This window comes from Chlorocebus sabaeus, chromosome 5 (genome assembly GCF_047675955.1).
Source record: "Chlorocebus sabaeus isolate Y175 chromosome 5, mChlSab1.0.hap1, whole genome shotgun sequence".
In the NCBI taxonomy this organism is placed as follows: Eukaryota; Metazoa; Chordata; class Mammalia; order Primates; family Cercopithecidae; genus Chlorocebus; species Chlorocebus sabaeus.
This window is the reverse complement of record NC_132908.1, coordinates 66,705,427-66,724,697: the sequence shown is the minus strand read 5'-3', so window position 1 is coordinate 66,724,697 and position 19,271 is coordinate 66,705,427. Positions and strand designations below refer to the sequence as shown.

At 48.5% G+C, this 19,271-nt stretch overlaps 1 protein-coding gene across 1 annotated transcript; it reads left to right on the top strand.

Annotated features, from left to right (window-relative positions):
- Positions 1 to 766: 766 nt before the first annotated feature.
- Positions 767 to 14,264, top strand: NOB1 (NIN1 (RPN12) binding protein 1 homolog). Its single transcript, XM_007993795.3, has 9 exons — positions 767 to 894; positions 1,016 to 1,148; positions 3,604 to 3,734; positions 6,594 to 6,665; positions 6,883 to 7,008; positions 7,103 to 7,303; positions 7,892 to 7,989; positions 11,170 to 11,314; positions 13,531 to 14,264. The coding sequence occupies exons 1-9, from the start codon at positions 832 to 834 to the stop codon at positions 13,798 to 13,800; spliced, it is 1,239 nt and encodes a 412-aa protein (XP_007991986.2). The 5' UTR covers positions 767 to 831; the 3' UTR covers positions 13,801 to 14,264.
- Positions 14,265 to 19,271: the final 5,007 nt, after the last annotated feature.

Here is a 19,271-nt window from a genome sequence, read left to right as displayed (position 1 = left end):
CACGTTCTAGATGATGAAGAGACTGAGTGGTCAGGAAGGTTGAACCAGGCACAGTGGCTCACGCCTGTAATCCCAGCACTTTGGGAGGCCAAGGCGGGCAGATCACGAGGTCAGGAGATGGAGACCATCCTGGCTAATACGGTGAAACCCTGTCTCTACTAAAAATACAAAAAAAGCCGGGCGTGGTGTCGGTCGCCTGTAGTCCTAGCTACTCGGGAGGCCAAGGCAAGAGAATGTTGTGAACCTGGGAAGTGGAGCTTGCAGTGAGCAGAGATGGCGCCACTGCACTCCAACCTGGGCAACGGAGCAAGACTCCATCTCAAAAAATAAAACAAAACAAAAAATAAAACAGTGTCTATCTCATAGGCGTGCTGTGATAACGAAATTAGGTAATCTGTGTTGATTGACTTTTAACCATAGGAATATATACAGGTTTTACATTTATTTATTGAAGAGATGAGTTGCCCAGGCTGGTCTCACATTCCTGGGCTCAGGCGATCCTTTCGCCTCAGCCTTCTTAATAGCTGGGACTGTAGGCGCGCACCACTACACCTGGCAGGTTTTATCTTCAAAGGTAAAGAAGGCGCTAAACTCTAGATGCTGAAGCGGATTTCCCAGGTGCCCCCAAGGTTTGACCCCGCCCACACTTCTCGGAGTGTGTGGGCGGTGTCGCTGCACATGCGCGCGGGTAAAGCCGGGAGGTGCTGGTGCGGCCGCCAGGAGGCGCAGCCAAGTTGTGGCTGCTCTTCCTGGTTCCCAGAGGCCCAGACTCGGACAGAGGAGCCGTCGCAAGCTCCGTGCGCATGCGCGTTCCCTGCTCACGCCGCCAACATGGCTCCAGTGGAGCACGTTGTGGCGGACGCTGGGGCTTTCCTGCGGGATGCGGCTTTGCAGGTACGGGGAGCTCCCTCCGGGACAGGAAAGATCTGGGCTGACCGCCCCTCTGGGAGTGCGTGGAGTCGGGCGGAGCGTTGCTTGGTGCGGGCGGGTCTGAGCTGGGGCGTTCTGTCCGCAGGACATCGGGAAGAACATTTACACCATCCGGGAGGTGGTCACTGAGATTCGGGACAAGGCCACACGCAGGCGGCTCGCTGTCCTGCCCTACGAGCTGCGGTTCAAGGAGCCCTTACCGGAATACGTGCGGCTGGGTGAGTGCCTCTGCCCCAGCGTTGATGGGAAGCTGGGGTCCCGGGCGCAGATGGCACCCACTTGGGTGCGAGTTGGGGTCTAGCTGCCTTATCAGAGCAGTAGATTTAGAGCCAGCACTTCCTAGGAGATAGTGGTAGGAGACAGGCTTCCTGGGTCTGGAGTCAGCCAGTAACTAGCTGTATGCCCTCGGGGGCCTCGTTTACGTCATCTGCAAAATGGGAATAATAATTGTATCTGTCTCCAAGGTTGCTGTGAGCATGAACTGAGGAATATGGCAGTCAGCACAGTGTTAAACACTTTGCAGACACGCAATAAATTTATTTGGATTTAAAATAAGAGCTTTGATCTTTTGCTACTACTCTTGTACATTTCTTTTCAGTAGATTAGGCTGATAACTGGATATAAAGATCTGCACCTGACAGAGCTTTAAAAAGGGAGTGCTTTTAAGGCATTGTATTAAATGTGAAAGAAAATTAAACTGGGCGCGGCGGCTTACGGCCTGTAATCCCAGCACTTTAGGAGGCGGAGGCGAACGGATCACCTGAGGTCAGGAGTTCGAGACCAGCCTGGCCAACATGGGGAAACCCCCGTCTCTACTAGGAATGCAAAATTAGTTGGGCGTGGTGGCGTGCTCCTGTAATCCCAGCTTCTCAGGAGGCTGAGGCAGGAGAATTGCTTGAACCCGGAGGTGGAGGTTGCAGTGAGTCGCGAAACTCCGTCTCAAAAAAAATAAAAAATAAAGAAAAATAAACAATTGTCTCTTGGCTTAGGAGTCAGCGTTGTTCTCTTGTTGGGAATCAAGGTGATACCCAAGAAAGGCGCCTCAGTGTTTGGAAGTGTTTGAGAGGTTAGAGGCTGATCGTGGAGAGGATGTTACCTCCTCTGTGATTTCTACGATTTTCTCCACCAACTTAATAGCTCTGTGATCTTTGCCAACTTACTAAATCTTTCCCAGGAAATACTAATAGTACTTCTGAAGATTGGCAAAGGACGAAATGAATTAACACGTAAAGCTTTTAATGCAGTGCCTAGTGCACAGTAAGTGGACAGTAAATTGTAGTTGCTGCTAATGTCTGTTTCTTAGGAAATAAGAGCAGTATACCTAGTGTTCCTTGTACCAGTGTATTAGGAGACATCTCTCTGTTAATTTCAGGAAATTTTTTTTTTTTCCCAAGATGGGGTCTTGCTCTATCGCCCAGGCTGGAGTGCAGTGGCGCAATCTCGGCTCATGCAAACTCCGCCTCCTGGGTTCAGGCCATTCTGCCTCAGCCTCCCGAGTAGCTGGGACTACAGGCACCCGCCACCACGCCCAGCTAATTTTTTTTGTATTTTTGGTAGAGACAGGGTTTCACCGTCTCGGCCACTATTTGTCCAGGATGGTGTCATCTGCTGACCTCGTGATCCACCTGCCTCGGCCTCCCAAAGTAGGAAATTTTAAGTGTTTATTATGGATGACTCTGGAGAATAACGGCAGTCGAACAGCTGACATTTATTATGCATTAAGCACGTGCTTTTTGTTTCCTCATAGACTACTACAATTACAAGTTGAGCATCCTGGATCTGAAATCCAGAATGCTCCTAAATCTGAAACTTTTTTTTTTTTTTTTTTGAGATGGAGTCTGGCTGTGTTGCCCAGGCTGGAGTGCAGTGGCACGATCTTGGCTCACTGCAGCCTCCACCTCCTGGGTTTCAGCAATTCTCCTGCCTCAGCCTCCCGAGTAGCTGGGATTATAGGCACGTGCCACCATGCCTAATTTTTGTATTTTGAGGAGAGAAGGGGTTTCACCATATTGGCCAGGTGGGTCTCGAACTCCTCACCTTAAGTGATCTACCCACCTCAGCCTCCCATGGTCACCATGGCATGAGCCACCGCACCCCAACTTTCTTTTTTTTTTTTAAAGGAGTCTCACTCTGTCACCCAGGCTAGAGTGCAGTGGCGCAATCTTGATTCACTGCAACCTCTGCCTCCCGGGTTCAAATGATTCTCCTGCCTCAGCCTCCCGACTAGCTGGGATTACAAGCCCCTGCTACCACACCCAGATAATTTTTGTATGTTTAGTAGACAGGTTTCACCATGTTGGCCAGGCTGATCTCCTGACCTCAAGTGATCTGCCCACCTCAGCCTCTCAAAGTGTTGGGATTACAGGTGTGAGCCACCACACCCTGCCCCAGCCAACTTTCTGCTCCTTCCTCTGCATTTGATAAGGGTGTTACAGTAAACCTAACTGGCATGAGTCTTCGTGGTGGAGAATACAAATTTCTCAACTGCGTGTAGGGAAAGGTCAGAAAATGGATGAAAGTGTTAAGACTTTTCATGACACAGTGATCCTTTCTAAATTGTTTTGATACTTCCATTGTTTTGATCTGTTCTAAATCATTTTGATACTTCCACTGGTTATCCCAGGTCATATGGCTTTTTGCCTCTAACTGAAGATGAAAATCTGTTGTTTACAGTGACTGAGTTTTCAAAGAAAACAGGAGACTACCCTAGCCTGTCTGCCACAGACATCCAAGTGCTTGCGCTCACATACCAGCTGGAAGCAGAGTTTGTTGGAGTGTCTCACCTAAAACAGGAACCACAGAAGGTATATTAAGAGGATGGGTTTGTAGAAGCTTTATATTGTGGGAACAATCAGATATACAAAAGTAGAAGGACTAGTGTAATGGACCCAGGGTCCCCATCATCCCCCTCCAGTTATCTCATAGCTAGTCTGTATTCATCTACACTGATCCACAGTCCTGAGTACTTTTTTTTTTTCAGATGGAGTCTTGCTCTGTTGCCCAGGCTGCAGTATAATGGCGTGATCTCAGCTCACTGCAACTTCCACCTCCAGCGATTCTCTTGCCTCAGCCTCCTGAGTAGTTGGTGGGATTACAGGTGCCCACCACCAGGCCCAGCTAACTTTTGTATTTTTAGTAGAGACGGGGTTTCGCCATGTTGGTCAGGCTGGTCTCGAACTCCTGACCTCAGGTGATGCGCCCACCTCAGCTTCCCAAAGTGCTGGGATTATAGGCATGAGCCAGCGTGCCAGGCCTCAGCCCTGAGTATCTTAAACTCAGACATTGTGTAGTATTTCACTGATAGTTATTTCTTGGTATGTCTCTAAAGATCAAGACTCTCAACTTTAAAGCCATCATTACACTTACACAAAATTAATAGTAATGCCTGTTATCAAATATCCAGTCAGCGTTCACATTCCTCAGTTATTCTGTAAATGTTAAGAGTTTGAGGTTCATATGTTACAATTGGCAAATGTGTTTCAGTCCCTTTTTTTCCCCCCTTCATCCAGGGTCTACCTGTGTTGCCCAGGCTGGTCTCACAACTCCTGGGCTCAAGTGATCCTTCCACCTTAGCCTCCTGATTAGTCTCTTTTGATCTGTAGGTTTTGGGGAAAGGTTTAAATTTGGAAAATGCAAAAATAAAAATAATCTATATATCTGTATATAATAATTTTTTAAAAAACACAGTTCTTTCTGGCCAGGTGCCATGGCTTATGCCTATAATCCCAGGGCTTTGGGAGGCCAAGGCAGGAGCATCACTTGAGCCTAGGCATTTGAGACCAGCCTGGGCAACCCCATCTCTACCAAAAAAAAAAAAAAAAGCTATCCAGGCATGGTGGTGTGCACCTTTAGTCCCAGCTACTTGAGAGGCTGAGGCAGGAGGATCACCTGGGCACAGGAGATTGAGGCTGCAGTGAGTTGTGATCACACCACTGCACTCCAGCCTGGGTGACAGTGAGACCCTATCTCAAAAAAAGAGAGTTTTCTGGAGGTAAAAAAGAAGGAACACTAAGTACGTGCAAGTGTTTTTTCAAACTTTTGCTTCCTTCAAAACTCTGACTCCTGTTGTGCTTTTAGGGTCTTACCCAGTATGGCTAGGTTGAAGAGATTGATAAATTTGTGCCTGTGCCCATTGTCTATTTCTAAGCCAGAGGATTTTAGAAGCCAAAAAGTTTAACCTAATAATAGTTCATTTTCAATAGTGTTGACAAACAATTGCTTAATCTTCTCTGCCTAAAGTCACCAAAACTATGGTGGACTCCTATTTTTGCACTAGTTGAAACTACCTTCAAATTTTTTATTTATTTATTTATTTATTTATTTATTTTTTTTTTGAGACAGAGTCTCGCTCTGTCGCCCAGGCTGGAGTGCAGTGGCCGGATCTCAGCTCACTGCAAGCTCCGCCTCCCGGGTTCACGCCATTCTCCTGCCTCAGCCTCCCAAGTAGCTGGAACTACAGACGCCCGCCACCTCGCCCGGCTAGTTTTTTGTATTTTTCAGTAGAGACGGGGTTTCACTGTGTTAGCCAGGATGGTCTTGATCTCCTGACCTCGTGATCCGCCTGTCTCGGCCTCCCAAAGTGCTGGGATTACAGGCTTGAGCCACCGCGCCCGGCCTCAAATTTTTTTTTAAGAGAGATGGGGTCTCACTGTGTTGCCTAGGCTGATCTCAAACTCCTGGGCTCAAGCCATCCCCGCACCTTGGCCTCCCAAAATGCTGAGATTACAGGAATGAACTACCACACTTGTTTTTTGTTTGTTTTTTAATGAGACAGGATCCTGCTATCACCTAGGCTAGAGTACAGTGGCGCTGATCACAGCTCACTGCAGCATCAAACTCCTGAGCACAAGCAATCCTCCTACCTCAGGCTCCCAAGTAGCTGGAACTATAGCTGTACACCACCATGCCTGGCTAATTTTAAAATTTGTTTATAGAGATAGGGTGTCACTTTTGTCCAGGCTGGTCTCAAACTCCTGGCCCAAAACAATCCTCCTACCTCAGCCACTGCACCCAGCTATTTTTTTATTTTTATTCTCTGATTTTTTTAAACATTGGATGTCAGCCAGGCATGGTGGCTTATGTGTGTAATCCCAGCGCTTTGGGAGGCTGAGATGGGCAGATCACTTGAGGCTGGGAGTTTGAGACCAGCCTGGCCAACATGGTGAAACCCGTCTCTACTAAAAATACAAAAATCAGTGGGGCATGGTGGTACATACCTGTAATCCCAGCTACTTGGGAGGCTGAGGCATGAGAATCGCTTGAACCTGGGAGTTGGAGGTTTCAGTGAGCTGAGATTGTGCCATTGCCTTCTAGCCTGGGCGATAGAGCGAGACCCTATCTCAAAAAAAAAAAAAAAAATTTTTTTTTTTTTTTTTTTTTTTTTTAAGACAGAGTCTCACTCTTGTCGCCCAGGCTGGAGTGCAGTGACGTGATCTCGGCTCACTGCACTTACCCAGCTAATTTTTTGTATTTTTAGTAGAGACAGGGTTTCGCCATGTTGGCCAGGCTGGTCTCCAATTCCTGACCTCAGGTGATCTGCCCACCTTGGCCTCCCGAAGTGCTGGGATTAAAGGCGTGAGCCACCGCACCCGGCCAAAAAAAAAAAACTGGGTATCTTTAATTTTGATAACAAGAAGTAAAATATGTTTTTTGTTTTTTTAAAGGTTAGAGTGAGCTCATCGATTCAGCACCCAGAAACACCTCTGCACATTTCTGGTTTCCATCTGCCCCCCAAGGTAATTTCTTCGACAAGCTAGGCTCTTCATGCTCTTTTCTGAAACATGTCACATTTCTGTAAGTTATGTGTTCACAGTGAACTAAACTTACGTGGACCAATAACATAGTTTGTCCAGCCGTGTCTGATCTCACTTGTTTGTCATACGTGATTTCATCTGTAACCTGAAAGGCTACAGATGAATTTTCAGGTTTTAAAATTGTTTCTTTTGATTTCAGCCTAAATCCCTGCAAGAACCAGAGAAAGGACACCCAGCTTGTGAGCCTGAGAACCTGGAATTTAGTTCCTTCATGTTCTGGAGAAACCCTCTGCCCAGCATCGATCATGAACTGCAGGAGCTGCTGGTGAGGCCTTGACTTTTGGTCTTCGGACGACAGCTCAACGTCTCCCCCACTGCTCCTGTGGGCTGGGAGTTTGAAAGGTCTGTTGATGTTTCAGATTGAGAGAAGTGAGGATGTTCCAAGTGAGAAGGAGGAGGAGGAAGAAAACGGGTTTGAAGACAGAAAAGATGACAGCGATGACGACGGGGGTGGCTGGATAACCCCCAATAACATCAAGCAGATCCAGCAGGAGCTGGAGCAATGTGACGTCCCCAAGGATGTGCGGGTTGGCTGCGTGACCACAGACTTCGCCATGCAGGTGGGTAGGGTGGGCCTGAGCCCACGTGTCACACACGTCATCAGCAGCGGTCCTACCGAGGTGTACAGATGTACACGGAGCTGGTGCTGCGCAGCGCTTGTTTTCCTGGTTCTGGAAACCACCTGTGCCCTTGGTGATTTTTAGTTTTGCTTAGAGGCTAGACAATCGTGATATGATGACAACATTTGTATAGTAAATTAAACGTTTAATGTTTACTATTTATTTTTTTTTTCAGTGTATATAATGTCGTGTGGTCAGTCAGATTCTTAAAACAGGGAGAGAGAGTTTTCAGCCAGCAATGAGTATATTTGCCCCAGACAAAATAAAATGTCCATTGAGAGAGCTTGCTAATGACAGGTCATGGAAAATGACAAACACAGGCTCCAGGAGAGTGTTAGAAAGACACGTGGGTCTTCGTCCTCATTTACACATCTTGAGAGGCCTCCCCAGACTGAGTTTCCTTCACAAAAGCCAAGGAATATGGGCAACGCAGGGTTTGTGAAGTTCCCTTAACTGTGATTACAAAATTAATGTGTAAAGAAAATTGATGACAAGAAAACTGAGTTCTTCTTTAACTTGTGGTTGTAGAATGTTCTGCTGCAGATGGGGCTGCATGTGCTGGCGGTGAACGGCATGCTGATTCGCGAGGCCCGGAGCTACATCTTGCGCTGCCACGGCTGTTTCAAGTACGTAGCTGGTGACCTGGCCCTGGTGCCCTCTGTGGAACACACAGAGTTTCTTTTTTTGTTTTGAGACACAGTCTCGCTCTGTCCCCCAGGCTGGAGTGCAGTCGCGCAGTCTCAGCTCACTGCAACCTCTGCCTTCTGGGTTCAAGTGATTCTCCTGCCTCAGCCTCTCAAGTAGCTGGGACTAGAGGCACGTACCACTGCACCCGGCTAATTTAATCTCTGTATGTTTTTAGTAGAGGTGGGGTTTCACCATGTTGGTCAGGCTGGTCTCAAATTCCTGACCTCAAATGATCCATCCACTTCAGCCTCCCAAAGTGCTGGGATTACAGGTGTGAGCCACCACGCCCAGCCCACTCTTCCTGTTTCTTCTACAGACTTATTTAAAGAGAGCCCTACGTTAATGTATGTTTCTTCCACCTCGTCATTCCTCTGGGGCCTGGGTTCTGTCTCCACCTGGGCACCGAGAACTTGGGGACAGAGGTTGCCAGGGACCTCCCACCTTATCTCAGTGGCATGAGGTTAGGGACATGGGTTCTGGAACAGTGAGCCTCAGTCTTTAGCAGTACATACTGAAACATTTGTCCTTGGAATGTCTGGGATTTGCTTTGACATAATCCACAAGTAGAAGGAGTGGGTGGGGGTGGAGATGAAATAAGATTGGCTGTGAATTGATAGTTTTTGAAGCTGGAGGGTGATGGATACATGGTTTATCCTGTTTTGTCTGCTTTATACATGAGAGATTTTCTGTTTACAAAAAGAAGAGTACATGGGTTCAAATCCAGATTCTGTGTCCTGCTGCCGGTGTGATTTTGCAAAAGCTGATTCACTTCTTTATGCTTCAGATTCTTTTCTTTGAGATGAGGTCTCACTATGTTGCCCCGGCTGGTCTTCAACTCCTGGCCTTAAGCAATCCTCTTACCTTGTCCTCCTGAAGTGGTGGGATTATAGGCGTGAGCCATCTACCTCTCAGATTCTTTTTTTTTTTTTTTTTTTTCTTTTTTGAGATAGTTTCCCTCTTGTTGCCCAGCCTGGAGTGCAGTGGTGCCATCTCAGCTCACTGCAATCTCTGCCTCCCAGGTTCAAGCGATTCTCCTGCCTCAGCCTCTGAGTAGCCGGGACTAGAGGCACATGCCACCATGCCTGGCTAATTTTTTGTATTTTTAGTAGAGGTGGGTTTCACCGTGTTAGCCAGGATGGTCTCGATCTCCTGACCTCTGATCCGCCCGCCTCGGCCTCCCAAAGTGCTGGGATTACAGGCGTGAGCCACTGCGCCCGGCTTCGTATTTTTGTTTGTTTGTTTGTTTTGTATTTTTCTGAGACAGTCTCACTCTGTTGCGTGGAGTACAGTGGCACAGTATAGGCTCAGTGCAATCTCTGCCTCCTGGGTTCAAGTGATCCTCCTGCCCCAGCCTCCTAAGTAGCTGGGACTACAGGCACCCATCACCACATCTGGCTAACTTTTTGTATTTTTAGTAGTGACAGGGTTTCACTATGTTGGCTAGGTTGATCTGAAATGCCTGAGCTCAAGTGATCTGCCTGCCTCGGCCTCGCAAAGAACTGGGATTGCAGGCATGAGCCACCACACCCAGCCCTATCAGATTCTTAATAAGATTGAGAAGGTGGTTGTGAGGAACTAGGAAGACAGTCGTGTCAAGGACTCTGTGGTATCTGGTACATAAGCAGCGTGCCTATCGGGTGAACTGGTAGTTTCTTGACCACTGACCTCTCGTTGCTTTTCTGACTCTTGAGTTGGTTCCTGTGGTGAGGGCTGGTGTTCTGTAGGGAGGCCTCTGGGACCCTGGAGACCGCCTGGTTGGCGTGGAAGAGCCTCTGCCACAGCCTTGCTGGTGGAATGTGGCCTGGGGACCTACTCTAGGGTGGCATCCGCCACTCCGCAGGCTCAGGCTGGGTCTGGAGGCATCACGTAGATCCATCTGGTGGTGCCCTTGTAGAGGCCCATGAGGAACTTTCTGAATCATCAAAGGTGCCTCTCTGGGTCCCCAGCTCTTCCACTGGGCGGGGATTTGCCTGTGTGAAGCCTCATTCCCTGAAAGCCCGAGCATAACCCAGCACTCAGGCTTGGGGCCAGCCCCGCCAGCCAGTGTGGCTCCGCCGCTCCTCAGAGTGGCCCGTACCTTCCTCTGAAGCTTCATGTCATTTTGCTGTTTCAGGCTCATGACAGTAAAGCTCCTGGCTTCATAAAATTCCACTTTCTCCAATGTCCTTTGTTACAGAAGCACTAAATTCACCAGATGAACACTCAATTCTTAGAAACACTTGAAATGTTCTTCATTCTTGTCAGATTAGCCCCGTGACTGCACAGTTTGATGTACAAAATAATTAGGTCCCAACACTTGTTACGAGGTGCTTAGTTCACTCACAAGAGACTTCGGGTGAGGCATTTGGCTTCTCCAGCTATTCCATCCAGCTCTTGTGTCTTGACCATTGGGAACTGATGGAGAACTCCAGAAGAACAGGGACCAGGGCCACTGCTTTGCCGTTGGCAGCAGCAACTTCCTCCTGTCCAGGGTCCACTGTCCACAGGGCTTGAGCGCATAGGCGGGGGAGGCTTTGCGTCTGTCCTCAGCCCTGGTCTTCGTTCAGCCACGGCAGTGCGTTTCCTGCCTCATTAATACGCTCTGCCGCCTCCAGAGCTGCTCCCGAGTTAACACCCAGGCTGACATTTGGAGGGAAGGTGGCTCGTGGTGTGACGAGGTGCCCCTCGAGAAAGTGCCGTGATGTGAAGGGCATTGATTCTGGAGCCAGACTGCCTGGGTTTATCTGCCATGGACCAGCTGAGTGACCTTGAGCAAGCTGCCTTAACTTGCCTCAGTTTCTCCATCTGGAAAATGGAGGTGGTGCCATCCTCCCAGGACTAGTGATGTGAACCCTACAGAACAGGGCCTGGCGGTGTGTAGGAAGGGTTCGGGATTCACCTAACTGCATCCTGCTCGCTTGCACACTTCCTTACCCGCCCCTCCTGTGGTTTATCTATTCCTCAGAGGGACGCGGCGGCCCTTTGCTGACAGCTTCAGTGGCCTCCATCTTTGTGACATGTGTGGTGCGATTCAGCCCTTCCCTGTTTCTTCTGCTGAGGCCCGGGATCCACCTTGTATTCTGGGGAGGTGTTTGCTGCCCGTGGCTTTGGCACAGATCGTCTCCTTTTGTGTCTCCCAGGACAACGTCTGACATGAGCCGAGTGTTCTGTGCTCACTGTGGGAACAAGACCCTGAAGAAAGTGTCCGTGACCGTCAGCGACGACGGCGCCCTGCACATGCACTTCTCCCGCAACCCCAAGGTGCTGAACCCCCGCGGCCTCCGGGTGAGTGGCGCCTCTCCCAGTCCCCTCCCCACGCCAGAGTCGAAAAGAACAGAAAGGACAAAAGAAAACAGTCTAGTCATTTCTGCAAGATCAGGGGTTGAAAGCCTGGGACCTAGGTACCAAGACGGAGCAGGGAGAATGTACACATGCCATCTCCTGAGAAGCGACCGGTCATTCGGGCAGTAGCTGTGAAAGGCGGCAGTGGTGGCTCACGAAGCGGGAGCTCATCTGGAGTAAGGCAGAGGTTAGATTTGTGCAGGACTTGAAGGATGGGCAGGGTCTCGGGACACCCATGGCGCAGGGAGGAACGGGTGTGGAAAGCACAGCACAGAAGAGAGGGCCTGATGGGGTACCTGCGCAGCAGCTGCCAACACAGAGAACCGGGAGGGAAGGATTGGAGGACGAATGAGCGGCACTGGCCTCTCCCAGCAGTAAAATAGCCACGTGTGCATGAAAACCTTTTAATATTGAAATAATTTTCAACTTACAGAAAAGTTGTAAAGACAGTATAAACAATTCCTGGGGGTTTTTTGTTGTTTGAGACAGGGCCTCTCTCTGTCGCCCAGGCTGGAGTGCAGTGGCGCCATCTTGGCTCCCTGAAACTCCACCTCCTGGGTTCAAGCGATTCTCCTGCCTCAGCCTCCCAAGTAGCTGGGATTCCAGGCGCACACCACCGTGCTTGGCTAGTTTTTGTATTTTTAGTAGAGACGGTTTTGCCATGTTGGCCAGGATGGTCCCCAACTCTTGACCTCTGGTGATTTGCCCACCTCAGCCTCCCAAAGTGCGGGGATTACAGGTGTCAGTCACTGCACGCGGCCAACAATTCCTGTTTACCCGTCACCTGGATTTCCCAGGGTTAATCATGTACTTACATCTGCTTTCTCTTTATACGTGTACGTATTTTTTTCCTGAACCATTTGAGAGTAAATTGTGCACATAATGCCCCTTTGCCTTGAAACAAGGACTTTATCTAAATCAAGAAATCAGCATTGCTGCAATCTGTGTAATCTGCAAACCCAAATCCAGATTTTGCCAGTTCTACAGACTTCCTGACAAAAGGAGAGTTTTTGGGTGCATAATCCAGTCTAGAGTGACACGCTGCATTTTGTCATCTCGTCTTTTTTCGTCTGGGGTCCTTTCTCAGTCTTTTGTCTTAGAGGACCCTGACGCTTTTGAAAACTATGAGCCCGTTCCTTTGTAGAACATCCCCCCTCTTGGGTGAGTCTGGTATTTCCTCGGGATTGGATTAGATTGGGGCTATGCAGTTTTGGCAGGAACACCCCAGAAGTGATCCTGCTGTGTCCTTCTCAGGACTTCATTTCAGTGGGTAAATAATTAGTTGTATAATGTACTGGTGATACTGACTTTGATCACTTGGTTCAGTGGCTTCTGCTACCTTCATCCCCTGTAAAGTTATTTATAATACTTAATTTGTAGAAAGAGACTGAGACTATGTATATATAATTTCTCATTGAACTTAAGTTGCCTGAAACAGTTATTATAGTGATGATTGTCAAATGGTGATTTTCTGTTATTCCTTCCGTGTTTATGACCTGGTATTCTACTGTAAGGAGGAACTTTCCTTTTATTCCCATGTATTGATTTCTATGTGTGGTCTTGTGGATCTGTGTTACAGTCTACAGGCTGTGATCTGTCACTGTCATTTTGAGCCTCTCATTGTGCCAACGTGTGGCCAGTGGGAGCCTGTGTTCTTTTGACAGATCCCAGGTACTCTTTCAACACAACTTTGTGGCATAACAAGAAGTTCCCAGCCTCTCAGCCGTCTCCTGCCTGTGCCCCAGAATCTGCCATTTCTCTCAGGAGCTCTGGTTTTTTGTGCAGGAGGGTTTTTGGAAGTAAAGATCTGGAGACTGGGTGTGTCTGTTGTCCTGGGGTATCATTGCGTCTTGGCTCCAATGGACAGAGCTAGGAAATATATACACGTGTGTATAAATACACACTGGAATGTTTTGTATTTCTATTTCTGTATTGTCTTTAGCTGGAGGTATGTAGTCAAAATACCGTGCTCGTTCTTTCATGTGTGAATTGAGGTGGGAATCAGGTGGGAGGTGGCGGCATGTCACACGTAGCACATGGTAGGCAGTCAGTTACCACCCGCTGTCATCTGCCTGCACCAGGATCTGCAAGGTCGGCTGCGCCTTGTGTGACTGTGGCTCCCCTTCTTCTAATGTGGCCCTTCCTTTTCTTATTTCCAGTACTCGCTTCCCACTCCCAAAGGGGGCAAATACGCCATCAACCCCCACCTCACCGAGGATCAGCGCTTCCCTCAGCTGCGACTCTCCCGAAAGGCCAGGCAGAAAACCAACGTGTTCGCCCCTGACTACATCGCCGGGGTGTCGCCCTTTGTGGAGAACGACATCTCCAGCCGCTCAGCTACCCTGCAGGTCCGGGACAGCACCTTGGGAGCTGGGCGGAGACGCTTAAATCCCAACGCTTCCAGAAAGAAGTTTGTGAAGAAAAGGTGAAGTGTGAGTTCCCACAGGCAAACTGGATGGGTGTTCTGGCCACTGTGGAGTTCTGGTGTCCCATTTCCCCAGCTGTGTCATCTCCAGGACCACCCGATGGAATTAACAGGTGGGCTTCACAGTGCAGCTCTGCCCGGCCATGCCCTGCTGGGTCTGCAGGGAACTGGGCTGTCCCATGGCCTGTGAGCGTCTGGAGCACCTGGCCGCCTGCCAAGGAAAGGGAATTGGATACAAATAGAAAGAACAGTGCCCTGGAGCCAATCTTCGAGAAAGGAATTTCCAAAGGATAATATTTTTCTAGTAAATGCGGCTGCAAGCGCCTGTGCATTTTTATTAAATAGGCCAAATTTTTGCTGCTTAGGTCATCTCAAGGCTGACGCTTGAGCTGTGTGCCCGGAGATCATGCATTTAGATTTATCTTTTTGCCAGAAAATACAAGGTTATAATAAAACTAAGAACTACTATTTCTTTCTTTTCGTTTAACCTCTTCTTTTTTTGAGAATGGTTTCCATTAGTCTGGAAAGTGCAATGTGGTGAGCTCCCTGACGGCCTTTCACCTGGATTCCCTACGGTTCTGCCTCATCTTTTTCTGTACACACAGTCACAAAGTATGAGTCGTCTAGGAAAAGGATATTCTTTTACATAACCACGGTAGAGTTAGCAAATTCAAGAAATAACACGTTGGTACATTACTATTATGTAACATGACAGCACTGGTAATCACCCCGTATCAGTTCTTTCTTCAGCTGCCTACTGTTCCATTGCGAAGAGCTATGAAACAAACTGTGTTAACTACTTACTCTACATTAGCCCATTTAATCCATAGAACGTTAGTACAAGGTATGGCTGCTGTTACTTCAAGCAGTCCTGAGCTACAAGAGGTAAGTGACACAGCCTGTGAGTGACTAGACCAAGATTACAGCTTAGTCCATCTGTGCTTTTTTTTTTTTTGAGACAGTGTCATTCTGTCGCCAGGCTGGAGTACTATGACTCAGTCTCAGTTCACTGCAGCCTCTGCCTCCCTGGCTCAAGAGATTCTCCTGTCTCAGCCTCCCGAGTAGCTGGGATTACAGGCAAGTGCCACCGTGCCTAAGTTTTTTTTCTTCTTTTTTCTTTCTAGTAGAGACGAGGTTTCACCATGTTGCCCAGGCTGGTCTTGAACTCCTGACCTCGGGTGATCCACCCACCTCGGCCTCCCAAAGTGCTGGGATTACAGGCATGAGCCACCGCGCCTGGCCCCATCTGTGCTCTTAAGCAACAAATGTACCAGTGGCGATGGTAGGAGGGAGGGTGAACACTGTGCCCGCTTTCTGTCCCCATCTTTGTGAAACTCCTGCGCTTGGGAGGATGGATGGGTTGACACCCACCTGCAGCACAGGGTACCGGAGGAGAGGTGAACAGTGGTTAGAACCCGGGCGACTCCGATGTGCCCTTTCCATTTCTCCACATACTCTGTTCTGTCCGACAGAGGGAAGGTTAGGAGGCCGAGCACGGTGACTCCTGCCTATAACCCCAGCATTTTGGGAAGCCGAGGCAGGATCGCTTAAGCCCAGGACATAGAGAACAGCCTAGGTCAAAAGAATATCTACAGAGAACACAAGAGAGTAAGGCTTTTAGCTTAATTGCACCCCTGTTTCTCACCATCATCTTGGAATTCCTTCCCTTTCTCCTAGTCCCACCCATTTCATTCTGTATTTAGTAGCCATAAGACTACTAAGTAAGACTGGCCAGGATTTGGCCAACAGTCCATATGTAATTTTTTTTTTCTTTTTGAGACTGTCACCCAGGCTGGAGTGCAGTGGTGCGATCTCAGCTCACTGCAGCCTCCGCCTCCCGGGTTCAAGTGATTCTTCTGCCTCAGCGTCCCGAGTAGCTGGGACTATAGGTGTGTGCTACCACGCCCAGGGATTTTTTTTTTTGGTAGATGGGGTTTTGCCATGTTGGCCAGGCTGTTCTCAAATGCCTGACCTTGGGTGATCTGCCTGCCTTGGCCTCACAAAGTGCTGGGGTTACAGGCGTGAGCTACCACGCCAGGCCTCACGTAATTTTAGAAAGTGTTAGATCAGGCACGGTGGCTCACGCCTGTAATCCTGACACTTTGGGAGGCCGAGGTGGGTGGATCACCTGAGGTCAGGAGTTCAATATTAGCCTGAGCAACATGGAGGAACCCCTTCTCTACTAAAAACACACAATTAGCCGGGCGTGGTGGCAGGTGCCTGTAATCCCAGCTACTTGGGAGGCTGAGGCAGAAGAATCACTTGAACCCGGGAGGCAGAGACTGTGGTGAGCCGAGATCATGCCATTGAACTCCAGCCTGGGCAGTAAGAACGAGACTCCATCTCAAAAACAAAAAGTCATGGACTGGGTGCTGTGGTTCACGCCTATGATCCCAACACTTTGGGAGGCCAAAGTGGGAGTATCCCTCAAGTCCAGGAACTTGAGACCAACTTGGGCAACATAGTGAGACCCCATCTCTACAAAATATGCAAAAATTAACAGGTATGGTGATACACACATGTAGTCCCAGCTACTTGGGAGGCTGAGGTGGGAGAATTGCTTAAGCCCAAGAGGGTGAGGTTGCAATGAGTTGAGATCACGCCACTGCACTCCAGCCTGGGTGAGAGAGAGAGACCGTGTCTCAAAAGAAGAAAAACTGACTGCCTGGACGCAGTGGTTCAGACCAGTAATCCCAGCATTTTGAGAGGCTGAGGCGGGCAGATCACTTGAGCTCAGGAGTCCAATACCAGCCTGGCCAACATAGCGAAACCCCGCAAACAAAAATGAGTGAAACAAATTAGTTGCACATGGTGCTGCCTGTAGTCCCAGTTACTTGGGAGGCTGAGGTAGGAGGATCACTTGGGCTTAGGAGGAGGACGGGGTTGCAGCTGAGATCCTGCCACCAAACTCCAGCCTGGGTGACAGAGCAAGACTCTGTCTCAAAAAAAAAAAAAAAAGTCATGGCACAGTGGCTTACTCCTGTAATCCCAGCACTTTGGGAGGCCAAGGTGGGTGGATCACTTGAGGTGAGGAGTTTGAGACCAGCCTGGCTAACATGACGAAACCCCATCTCTACTAAAAATACAAAAAAAAAAAGCCAGGCATGATGGCGCATGCCTGTAGTCCTAGCTACACGGTTGGCCAACATGGTGAAACCCCATCTCTACTAAAAATACAAAAATTAGCTGGGTGTGGTGGCAGGCACCTGTAATCCCAGCTACTCAGGAGGCTGAGGCAGGAAAATCGCTTGAACCCGGGAGGCGGAGGTTGCAGTGAGCTGAGATGATGCCACTGCACTCTAGCCTGGGCGACAGCGAGACTGTCATTCATAGATAGACAGCTGGAGATAAAAATAAGAATAATCAAACAACCAGGCTGGGCATGGTGGCTCACGCCTGTAATCTCAGCACTTTAGGAGGCCAACGCCGGTGATCAGTCGAGGTCAGGAGTTCGAAACCAGCCTGGCCAACATGCTGAAATCCTGTCTCTACTAAAAAATACAAAAATTAGCCAGGCCTGGTAGTATGTGCCTGTAATCTCAGCTACTCAGGAGGCTGAGACAGGAGAATCGCTTGAACCTGGGAGGCAGAGGTTGCAGTAAGCCAAGATGGTGCCACTGCACTCCAGGCTGGGCAAAAGAGCAAGACTGTATCTCAAAAATAAATAAATAAAAATTTAAAAAAAATAATGACCAGCTGGGCATGGTGGCTCTCACCTGTAATGTAAGCTACTTGGGAAGCTGAAGTGAAAGGATGGTGTGAGCCCTGGAGTTCAAGGCTGCAGTGAGCTATGATTGCACCACTGCACTTCAGTCTGGATGATAGGGCAAGACCCTATCTCTCAAATATAAATAAGTAAATAAACAACTAATCTCAAAAACCCAAGATTCTAGCACATGATTATTTTAATTGAATGTGACATAATATTTGGCTGTAATGAAATCTTTGATTTGGGGGTTCAATAGTAGAAAGATACAGACTCTAATCAGGTTCTAAATAGATTGCAAAAACAACTACAGGCCAGGCTCAGTGGCTCATGCCTGTAATCCCAACACTTTGGGAGGGAGGCCTCGGCAGGCAGATAGCTTGAGCTCAGGAGTTTGAGACCAGCTTGGGCAACATGGTGAAACCCCATCTCTACAAAAAATACAAAAAGTAAGGTGGGTATGGTGGCATGTCCCTATAGTCCCAGCTACTCAGGAGGCTGAGGCAGAAAGATTTACTTGAGCCTGGGAGGTCAAGGCTACAGTCAGTCAAGATCACACCACGGCACTCCAGCTTGGGCGACAGAGCAAGTCTCCGGGGAAAAAAAAAAAAAGACTCAATTTGCTACCTTGAATCAAGTCTCTCTTCAGAACAAACGAATGTCCTTTTTGAGAGAAATTTTAGGGTTTTGTTGTTGTGTTTGTTTGTTTTGTGTTTTTGTTTTTTTGGTTTTTTTTTTTCTGAGATGGAGTCTTACTCTGTTGCCCAGGCTGGAGTACATTGGCACAATCTCGGATCACTGCAAACTCTGTCTCCCAGGTTCAAGTGGTTCTCCTGCCTCAGCCTCCCGAGTAGCTGGGACTATAGGTGTACACCACCACACATGGCTAATTTTTGTATTTTTAGTAAAGTTGGGGTTTTACCATGTTGGCCAGGCTGGTCTTAAACTCCTCACCTCAGGTGATCCACCTGCCTCGGCCTCCCAAAGTGCTGGGATTATAGGAGTGAGTCACTGTGCCTGGCAGAAATTTGAGTTTAACCAGAGTGTTCTAAGCCCAATAAAGGATGGTCTAATTTAGGCAAAACATAACGTAAAGAAATTAGAGCAGGACACACTAAAACACAGGAAGCCCAACACAGTGGTGTGAGTGCTATGAAATAGCCATAGCAGTGGTGGGTAGGAGGACAGGAAGGGATGGATAGGGTTTCTAGTAGAAGAATCTCTTCTACCCTAATACCAAGAACCTTTTCCCCCCCAGGAATACTTGGCTGGTATCCACAAGAACCACTGAGGACAAAAGATACCCAGGTCCCCAGACAGGCTCAAAAACGGCTCTGAGCTAATGTATAAAGTCCATCATCCACAGCACAGAGAAAAGGAAAGGGGCTTTGGGGACTTCTCCTTGTGCAGAAAAGCAGCCACCCAGGAGGACATCATGCATTAGCAGGTGGCTCATGAGGATGTTTGTGTTCTTTCATCAGAAGGAGAGAGGACTCCTGAGAATTATCCTACTTCCGGCTTTTAATTTCTAGATAATGAAGACCACAAAGCTTCCTACAGCTCTGAGGTCCTGGCCTGCTCCCTGGGAACAGAGTGGGACCCTGAGGACACTGTTTTCAGTTGATACATAATACCTGGTGCATACTCTTGGGATAGAGGCCTGCTTCAGAAAAGACCAGGGGAAATGTACGGTCTTAGTACTGAGAGCAAATTAAAGCTGGAAGAAACCATGAAGACAGAGAAGAGCATTAGCGGCTGACTGTGAATGA